This window comes from Schistocerca cancellata, chromosome 5, assembly GCF_023864275.1.
Source record: "Schistocerca cancellata isolate TAMUIC-IGC-003103 chromosome 5, iqSchCanc2.1, whole genome shotgun sequence".
NCBI classification, from domain to species: Eukaryota; Metazoa; Arthropoda; class Insecta; order Orthoptera; family Acrididae; genus Schistocerca; species Schistocerca cancellata.
Genome location: NC_064630.1, coordinates 147,769,449 through 147,780,357, shown reverse-complemented (window position 1 = coordinate 147,780,357; position 10,909 = coordinate 147,769,449). Strand labels below are relative to the sequence as shown.

General features: G+C 39.8%; 1 protein-coding gene across 3 annotated transcripts in view; it reads right to left on the bottom strand.

Moving 5' to 3' along the window:
• Positions 1-1,095: 1,095 nt before the first annotated feature.
• LOC126188988 (RNA-binding protein 12) overlaps positions 1,096-10,909 on the bottom strand; it is a 107,324-nt gene continuing 97,510 nt past the window's right edge. For 2 of the 3 annotated variants that reach the window (XM_049930782.1, XM_049930781.1), the window contains exons 4-7: positions 9,897-10,784; positions 7,427-8,203; positions 4,462-5,632; positions 1,096-3,137 (exon numbers count right to left, since the gene is read on the bottom strand). In XM_049930782.1, coding sequence (XP_049786739.1) covers positions 2,433-3,137; positions 4,462-5,632; positions 7,427-8,203; positions 9,897-10,784 — 3,541 coding nt within the window. In that variant the 3' untranslated portion in view covers positions 1,096-2,432. The remainder of the gene's footprint in view (positions 3,138-4,461; positions 5,633-7,426; positions 8,204-9,896; positions 10,785-10,909) is intronic. The other variant, XM_049930783.1, reaches the window with a different exon arrangement.

Sequence of the window (10,909 nt, the reverse complement as noted above, 5' to 3'; positions counted from 1 at the left end):
TATAAAAATGAAAAATTTGGCATAATATGATTACTTTCATTCCATAATGTCATATGGGATTATTTTTTGGGATAATTCATCAAGCCAAGCTAAAGTTTTCCGGGCACAAAAACGTGCAGTAAGAGTTATATGTGGTGTGAACTCAAGAACATCCTGCAGTAGCCTGTTTAGGGAACTATGGATACTAACTACTGCTTCCCAATATATTTATTCCTTAATGAAATTTGTCATTAAAAATATATCACTTTTTCAAACCAACAGCTCAATTCATGGAATCAATACTAGAAATAAGAATAATCTTCACAAGGATTTAAAGTCACTTAGTCTTGTACAAAAAGGTGTGCATTATTCAGGAACACACATTTTCAATAACTTGCCAGCAGCCATAAAAAGCTTAACAACCAATGAAATTCAGTTTAAGAGAAGCCTAAAGGATTTATTGGTGGCCAACTCCCTCTACTCCATTGATGAATTTCTTAGTAAAACCAACTGATTTGTATATAAGCACAACATAACTTCTGCACAATTTCAGTGCAGTAATGTGTTCATTGAAAATTTGTGTGTGTGTGTGTGTGTGTGTGTGTGTGTGTGTGTGTGTGTGTAAGTTTAATCTAACTTCTGCACCATTTCAGTGCAGTAATGTGTTCATTGTAAATAAGTATTACAGTAGTTGTATTACATGTTTATTACCTTATAAATAAATAAATAACTTTTTTATTTTAAATTCAGTGCATTAGTATTTGTAAAATGACTCTTAGTGTTCATTAAAAAATGACGATCATTCTACTTGGGACCTGTGGAATGGTACATTAGCTTACTTGTCTTAGTTGTAAATATTTGTCGTGTATTGTTGTTTTTCTGACATGTTCCACATCCTGGAGGACCTCCTCACTACGGATCAATTGGAATGAAAGTAAATCTAATCTAATCTAAACAATGTAGATTGTACACAGTTTGATGCACAACAGAGTGGGGCAATGCTCATGTAAGTCTAAAGACATGAATGACATTCCTTTTGTAATTTCACATGTTTCCACAACTAAATATTTTCTGTCAGTTCAAAAACAATAATGGGTATTTAGTTACACATAAAAATACAATTTATCATTTTCTGAAGATTTATTGGGTATTTTTACTTGAGATGTGCCACTGTAAACAAGTAACAACTCAGTTATTGCTGCACTCCCTAAATGTTATCAAACATTACAAAGAAAAGTAAATGAGGATATCTTTGCAAACAACTTATGTGGTATCCTTGGACCAAAAAGTGGCCAGTTAGGAAATTTTCTTTAGTTATTTACATGTTCATTATTTACATTCACTGTACATCCACATTTATCAATACTCTCTCTCTCTCTCTCTCTCTCTCTCTCTCTCTCTCTCTCTCTCTCTCTCTCTCACACACACACACACACACACACACACACAAACACAAACACACTAATATACATAGTTATATGTACAAACATTCTAAAATCTCATGTAACAAAAAATACAAATGATAAATGACAATATGTCAAACACACTTGGAATGATACTAGATCACAGTGTCACTAACACTTTTTATGCTGAAACTACTGTGAAACTAATAACTAGAACTTAATTATCAGTCTGATGCAGTGATTAACATACAAAAGTATGTGTATTTAAAATGTCATATTATTGGCCTCTGCCCCTCTCCTTTTCTTCTTCTTTACATTGACTTTTCTCTTAATGTCATACCTTAAACTAAATTTGTCTGTGCATGCCCATATACAAAAAATTGAAACTTTTAACATAATACATTGACTTGTCCAGATTGTTAAAAAGACAAATCATGATATGTGAAAAAATATTGTAAACTTTAAAGGCATTATAATCACAAGCAAGCTGTTATTCATTTTAAACCAGGCCCACAGAAGATGGTTGTAATGAATTAGCCTCCATCTCCAAAGCAGTCTGTAGTGATCAGTTTATGATATCCCAAGTGGCAAGTGAAAACAAATCACATCAAATTAATCAAGAGGAAAATGAATGGAAAACAGCTTTTTTACAAACACTATACTGTTATTTAATCAATATCAAAACCACATTTTGTTATGTTAGTGGTTTAATTGTTCCTTACTATACAAAACTTCGAAACTTTTATGTTCTTATACTTGGATTCACTTATTTAAAACCCGTATAAATCCTATGGCACTGACAAAGAAAATAATATCCAATCAATGGGGAATGGACATTATATAGTGAATATTTTAGTATAGTGGGCTACTTGCACTCGTTCAGATCTGAATACAGTTTCATTAATCAAAAAATAAGAAAAAAATTCACATTACATTAGGCAGAACATGTCTTGATTCAGACTCCACAGACACTTGAAATTGTTTCTACTGTGTTTTTAGTTCCACATTCTCAGTCAAGTCCACACAGCCCACTAGGTCACACTCACAACATCAGTAAAGCTTCATGAATATAGGCCGTCCTCGCATCTTGCAATAACGAAGTTCTCGCAGAGCTCGCTGTGCTTCAGCAGGTGAGGGAAGTGCTACACGAGCATCACCTGTTACCATACCTCCCTCCGTATATCGTCTGATAACATTCTCCCTCGTTACTCCATAATCAGCAAAGAAATCAAGAATTTCATCAATATCTGCACGAAATGGAATGTTTTCGAGAGCAAGAACACAACCTGGCTTTCCAAATGCATCTACATGTTGTGGATGGTGAGGGTGGTGAGGATTGTGATGAGGGGGTCCAAGAGGGTGATGGGGATGGTGGGGATTGTGATGTGGGTGATGAGGGTTGTGGCGGGGCAACAGCTGTGGGCGATGCGGAGTTCCTGGTGCAGCACCTAAGAGGCCAGGTCTGGCAGCACGCACAGGTCCTCTTGAAGGTGGTCTTGAAGGAGGGACTTGCCAACCAAGTGCTTCTTGCAGTTCAAGTCGAGACACAGGTTGAACACGAACTTCGTTTGGGCCGAGCAAAGTTCCATCCTTACTAAGTGCACGTGCAACTTCGGGTGTAGTTGCAAATTCAAGGAATGCATCACCATTAGCTTTGCCATACTTGTCCAGCATTATGTGAATGCGAAGTGGCACAAGGCCCACATCTGAGAAGAAGTCCAAGATTTCCCGGTCTGTTGTAGTTGGTGGCAGGCCCTGGAAAACAGAAGAAGAAAATCAAGTATCTTCCATTCTGTGCCTAGTTATAGGTACAAATTCATTTTGTTTATCTTATTTAGTTCCAAATTAAATGTGTTTAGTGATACCAGATTACTGGACTCCACAATCACTTAATGTTTCCTATACACTGTATTACTGCTGGTGCTAATTTCACACTAAGCTAGATTATGTTGTTATTGTTTCACAACAAAGAATAAATTAATATTTTTACTGTAGCTATGTGCAACTCTTTCAGTCAAACCAATGTTGTGAAAACATTTCAGAACTATAATTTTAAACACTGTTTTCCGCGACAGTATTTGGCACAAAATTTAGTAGCTAAGCTTTGGCTCCTGATTACAGCCACCCATATATCAGGCAACAATATTTCAGAGATGTTTGAATAGGCCCTAAATCACATACAAACTTCAATAGGGTATATTAATATTATTAATGATAATGATAGTTACGTTACTCCAAAGGGGCTGGGATTTTTTTTCTCTTTCAAAAAAGTAACTGGTGAAATTCATTCAGTCAATGGCAGTTAGGTAATACAGTGGCACTTTAGCACTTAGCTAAAGGTAACTCCTTGGACATTATCAAGGTACATCACAGTAAAATATTTTTGTGATGCATATAGCGTGGCATATACCCACACGTGTGTGTGGAAGAAGCAACATATTATGGCATCCCTAATGTGGGTTTCACACAATCATACTAGTTACAGACACAACTATCTCACAAGTGAAATCCACATGTAAAATGGAATAATGCAAACCTTTTGTTACTGAGCCATCATACAAAACATTGAAACTCATAAGATGGCTCAGTGAAAAAATCCACATAAGTGTCACAATATTCCTTTTCACATGTGGATTTCACACCTGAAATGGTTGTACCTGTAACTACTATGGCTATGTGAAACATTACTGGGACACCATCACATAATGCTTCCTTCACACAGATGTGTAAAGTATATTGTGCTATGTGCATTACAGAAATGTTTTACTGTGATGTAACTTGATAATCTACACATCAGATTTCATCTAGGGAACTCCAGATTGCTACAGTCTTCCTAGTTAAATCCTGGAAGTGCAAAGTTTCATAATTTAAAATGAAAATATTTGGAATACTACTAGTATTTGAGATTCACATTAGATTTCTTGTACTTCATGATCAACAGTTTGCCCAAACAAAGTAATACAGGCCTAACAACTGAACATTTTGATATGCCACACATACAGAGAGAGAGAGAGAGAGAGAGAGAGAGAGAGAGAGAGAGAGAGAGAGACTTTTAGCATATTAAACAAACACCACATACCTGCAAGAGAGCACAATCTGTGTTCACTATGGGCAGTGGCTGTTGTGAAGGTGCTGGTGTGGGTGTAGGCCCTTGGTTCGTGGCAGTGGTTACTGATGCAGTAGTCGTTGCAGGAGAGATTGCTGCAGGAGACGAAGTAACAGTCGAACTGTTGGTGGTACTGCTTTGTGCTGTAGTCACTGGTGACGCACTTGGACTTTCAGATGATACAATTTGTGATGTAGGAGGCGCTGAAGATGAACTGTGGGTGGGGGGCGCAACACTGACTGGGGGAGGCTCTGTTGTCACAGTTTCTGCAATAGTTGTAGGAACCTCCTCCTCTACATCCATATCAGTCACCTTATCATCATCAAATCCATTCTGCTGTTTTCGAGCTTCCACTAACTCGTCCACAGGGCAAGGCCACACACTTACTTTCTTATGTCCTATAATGTGTTTATTTGACGAGTATAGAGCCTTTTTCGCATCCTCATGCTTGCTGAACTTAACATAAGCTTTAAAGTCCTTAGCACCAGTCAGTTCTCTTGGTGTAATTGACATAACCACTTCAACAACAGTGTATCCCTCAAAGAGCTTGAAGATGTCTTGCTCCTTAACATATGGTGGCAAGTCTGACACCCGAAGGCATACGAACTGTTCCAAGTCAGGGCGGCCATCTGGATTATCAGCTGATCCACGTGCTTGTTTGGACTCTCGAGGTGGTCGATAAGAGTCTATGGCTTTTTCAAATATATCATCATCAAGATGCAGAACTTCCACAAGTGAGCCACGTAATGGCTTCCCATTGAAGGAAAGTGCTCGTTCCTTGTCTTCTCCCTTGGTGAATCTAACATAAGCCATACCAACACGATTGCCATGGTTGTCGTTGATGATTTTAATGGCATTTCCTGCAACATATAGGCCTGAGAAAAAACGCTTCACATCAACATAGCTCGCCTCTGGCGGCATGTGTCTAATCTCTACACAAAGCCCTGAATGAGACCCTCTATTGTGCTCATAGTTTCCAGGTGAGTTAGGAAACCTGTCCCTTCCAAAACGATCTGTACCAAAACCAGGTGGACGGGAGAGAAGCTGACCACCATAGCTATTACTACCAGCTGTTGCTCCACGGTCGAATCCATCAAAGCGATCGGCACCACCTCGATGATATTCCTGTTCACGGTAATTTCCCCTGAGGAGAAAAAAAGGTCTCAATAAATTATAAGTCATTTTAATCTCTCAATGAATATTAAAGAAATTTATCAAAAATGAAATGAGAGTTGTGATCTTACAGGGTAGGTGAATAAGTGAGTTATTTCACTACATTTCTTTAAGGCAGCTAACCAGATTCTCAAATAAAATAAATAAATAAAATATTGTGAGAAGGTAGCTTCCACTAAAACCTGTAAAGGAAGGTCTGTTTACACTATATATAATGTTAAGTGTGCATAAATAAAGAGTTTTGTCTGAACAATCTAATTATAGACAAATCCACATCTTCTTCATTCAACAGTCCTGAGTATTTACGTGAATGCACCTGACAATAAGAAAGTAGTTTCTGCATACCACAACAGCCAGAACACAAACAAAATCTCTCCTCATGCACATAAGCTTGAATTATCCAGAAATAAAAGCATATTGTTAACATTATGTGGACTAAACTATAGCACAATAACACAAAAATGTGTGGGATCCTTTTAAGAGACCAATTAGTGTTCATGCAACAGTCCATTATGCAGAGAGGAATCTGGATGACACAGCCAATGCAGTCAGATGACTTTATGCATCATCAATGGATCACTGATAGGTTAGAGACTGGCCACAGTCAGCATAAGATAGGCCAGCAGTTGAATTTCACAGCATTGGAAAAGATTCTAGGAGTGAGGGAACATTCTATAACAGTAACAGCTACGTCAAGTGGCAGGACCTAGTGGCAGGACCATTATCACACTGTGATTTAATGTTGTATATTGTCAAGAGTGTTTGGAGGATGAAGAGGAAGCATTTAACTCAAACAGCAATTCATACTGCAATCTCATTGATGGTATGTTCGTATGTCACATTAGAAAATGACCACTTATGTGAAAAAGTGACAAACTTGTCTCTGTATATCCATCTTTTCAGAGATGGTTGTGGGACTCAGCTCTTCAGTCCAGAATGTAAAATCAAACACCTTTCAGCCATGTAATTTCCAAGCTGTCATTTTATTGGGCTACCAGTTTCAACAACATATTATGCCATCATCAGACCAATGTGTAGAAAAATTCCAACCTCAGTTCTAACAGTCAGCAGACGATGTTTGATGTGATCGCTGTATCAAGCAGAAATCTACAGACACCAGTCCTTGATGCTGGCCCCCATTTTGACTGGAACTGTAGTAGGAATCTATACATTGGTCAGGGAGCTGGAAGATGGCATAATATATCATTGAAACTGGTAGTCCTATAAAATAACAGCTTGGAAATTAGATGGCTGAAAGATGTTTGATTTGACATTCTGACAAACTTGAAGTTTAAATGCTGTATTAACCTTAAGATCCTCTTAGTATCAAATTTCCAGAATTTTGAAGGGTGTAAACAAAGACATCAATTCCAACACTGCTGTGAGAAACATATAACAGCCTTCAAATCAGTTAGTGCATTTTATATCAAATTTCCTAACTATCATATACAAAAACTGCTTACCATCTAATCTGGAGTTCAAAACTGAGTCACTAACAAAATGTTGTTATACATATGGAATGTATATTGTTCTCTCAAATGAGTACTTGGTGTTGTGTTTGCAATGTCAATGATACAGATGAGTATAGCATGCTAAGTAAGAAAGTAGAAAAAGAGTTAATAAGATTGGTATGTCAATGTGCCTCACTGTTCCATCTTAGCATTCAGTGTCCCATGAAGTGAAGAAAATTTAGGAAGACTTATTTATTTGCATCCAGTTAACAAATATTTCATATCAGTATTAATATAAAAACACTTGCTCTCACCTTCTGTCACCCTGATAGGGCCCAGCTAATGGTCTCCGCTCTGTAGCATTAATAAGCCCACGATCTGTGCCTCTGCCACTGCCTGTCCCTGTCACAGGGCCCTGGTATGCAGGTCCTGGTCTTCGATAAGAACTGCCACCCCGGAAGGCTGCTCCACCTCGTCCAAGCACAGCTCCGCCACCACCAACATGGTCATAGTCATTCTGCAGGAAATCTTCTCCACTGGCAGCATCTGGCACATTAGTTCCCGGATAGGGACGCTGCTGCATGGTTTGGAAGCGAGAGTTTCCACCGACAGCTGTTGGTGATGGCATTGCCGCCTGGACTGTAGGAGCCCTGGCAGTTGCTTGCTGTTGTGGCTGTTGATGTTGTTGCTGCTGTTGCTGCTGCTGTTGTGCAGCCCATGCTTCACCACGTGCTCTGGCAGCTACCGCCACAGCAGTAAGTTCAGCACGCAGATATGGATTATCAGTGAGGGCACCACTACTGTAGGGGCCCGCTGGTGCAGCCTGGGGACGACGTGCAACTACTGGCATAGTCTGCTGATGTTGTGGTACCTGAGGCTGTTGTGTCTGCAGGCGCCGTGAATCTATCTCTGCAACTATCTGCACACCAGATTGAGTTTCCCATGCTGGCGCCAGCTTGGCAGTTTCTGGAACTGCTGCAGAGTTAGCAACTGGTGTTGTTTCTTTAGTATACGATCCCATGATGACGACATCCGGTCCACCATTTTGCTCTTTATCTGAATCTCCATCACCACGTTTGTGAGACCTGCTGCTATAAAAATTAATTATTACTTGTCGGTTTGAGTTCACTACACACACACACACACACACACACACACACACACACACACACACACACACACACAGTGTACAAGCAACTACATGTCTGCAACATATTTTGCAAGGATAATGACACAAACATAGACAAAACATGAAATATGTGCATGGTAGCTACAATAAAGGCAGTAATATCATCTTGGAACCAAATTATAACCAATTGGAAAAAAGAAGGTGGGAAATAATAAACAACTTTCAAAACAGACTGAATTTATTCACTATCCATGAAAATAAAATCATCTCCTGTATGAACTAGAAAATAATACAGAGTTTAAACAATTAAGCAAATAGTTTAGGAGGAGGGGGTAATTTCAATGTAATGTTTAGATACTGCACATCCGATGGAAATCAATAAAGGCTGTAGTTAAAAGCCAGTTACTGTGAAGAGGATAACCCCCTTGCAAATCTGAGAAGGGACACGAGTAATGAGTAATGAGAGGGTAATATGCAGAGCTTGAGGTGGGCATTACGGGAAATATGGCTGATACTGCAGTATGGGGCAGGGGTGGGGAAGAAAGGTAAGTCAAGGTATCATGGTTGCCAGAAAATGCAAAACCACAACTCAGCTGAGAACATGTAGAACAAATAAACACTATTTTCAGTTGTTGATTTTGTATCACAAATACCAAAATCAAGCAACCCTATATAACAACATATAGGGCAGTAATTGAAGTTACTACTGCAGCTATGCAGCTTTCAACAGTGATCAGTCATTAAAAGTGGTGAAAGAGCATCTAATGTTGTGTTCCACATGGCATTCAGACATTTCCAGCTATAACAAAATGAGTAATTCAGTATGAATATTTTCAAAGTTTTTGCACCTAAAAGTGGAAATCACTGTCACAATGGCTGTTTGTATTTGTCATCTGGAGGTCTCATGGTCATGCTGATATGTTGACTGAATGAATTTATACACAAATAAAGTTCTCTTGAAGTTAAAAATGTTCCGAGTACTTGGTGAAACCCAGTCATGAAGACGCCAGGAACATTTACAAGCATACTCAGTATACTATTGAGATTATAGCGGAGGTTCTTTATAAGATTTTAAAGGGAAATCCTCTAAGACTCGATGTTTAGAATTTTGTTAATGGTTGCCTGACAAGTTCAATTCCAGCAGCTCAAAATTAATATTTGTCATTGCAGTTTCTGACAAAATATGCTCAGTCTAAGGACTAACAAATTGCGTTAAGACAGACCATCCTCCCAAACAGTTATTTATTGACAACACAGTGAGCCTAAGATATTTAAAAGTATTCATCCTGAATATAAATGCAATGTCTAAACCACTGTTTACTTCAATTAGCCCCATCTGCATATTTAGTGACTGGACTTAATTATAAACGAAGCCTTCATTTCTTGCAGCACTATGGAACTTTGAATTAAATTACCCCATAAGCATATATATATGCTTGCATGTTAAGTGGAAAATGAACATTTGACAGTTTCTGCACCTTTCTTTCATATAGGTATAGGAAATAGGACCATGACAGACAAAGGAAAATATGGGCAGTAACATGTAATAAATTGGCTAATATTGAGAGCAAGAAAAAACAAGGAGGAAGAGAACAAGAAGGGGAAGCATTCACAATAACTGAGTAGTAAAGAGCTAAAATAGAAATACAACTTACCTCCTGTCACGAGAGCGAGAGCGGGAACGAGAACGTGATCTATCACGACGATCACGACGACTGCGCCGTTCTCTGGAGCGAGATCGCTCCCTGCGTCCACGCCCTGCACGTTCACGGTCTCGATCACGATGGCGGTCCCTTTCACGATCGCGATCACGATCCTTGCGCCTATCACCTTCACGGGACCTAGAACGGTCTTTACGAGATCGTTCACGATCACGGCCACTGCCAGTGCTGGCAGTATCAGCATCTGGTTGTGGTGTGCGGCCCATGGTCTTGGGGTCAAGCCCCACAGTGTCAAGGAGAGGTCCGGACATTACTTGCTGTGAATGTGACAAAGGGGCTGTAGTTGATGTTGGCACTGATGTATGCTGCTGATGATGCTGATGCTGCTGCTGTTGCTGTTGTTGCTGCTGTGGTGGCTGTTGTTGATTTGGAGGTGGCTGCTGCTGTGGTGGTGGTTGGTGCAGTGGTGGCTGCTGTGGAGGTGGTTGCATCCCAGAAAGTGTATGGTGCGGTGGTGGAGCTATACCTAAGGCAGCTGCCACTGATGTGGGTGGTGGTACAGTCCCAGCAGCTAGCGGCCCCATACCACCTCCTCCAAGCCCCAAAGTTGCAGCTCCTGACAGTGCTCCGCCTGAGATGTTCATTCCCATATTGACTCCAGCACCTGGAGCTGCTCCTGGGAGGGAGCCCATAAGTGTACTGAGAGCCTGAGATAGAGGGGGTGCAGGCATCTGCATAAAGCTGTGTAACGACATCGACTGCTGGCGAGCGTGCTCAATGACCTTCTGCATTTCGGCACGGGAGCTGAGCAGCAGTTTGATTTTCACTTCCTTGATCTTGCCTCCATCAGAAAGCATTGCCTGCCGTGCATCCTCATCTGTGCTGTAAGAAAAATTTTCTTTCTCAGTACCAGTGACGGTAATAACTTCAATAGTTACGTATTGTCACAAAAAAATCAAACTGTACACAGTGAGCCAAAATCTATGATAAATTGATTAATTTGTTGT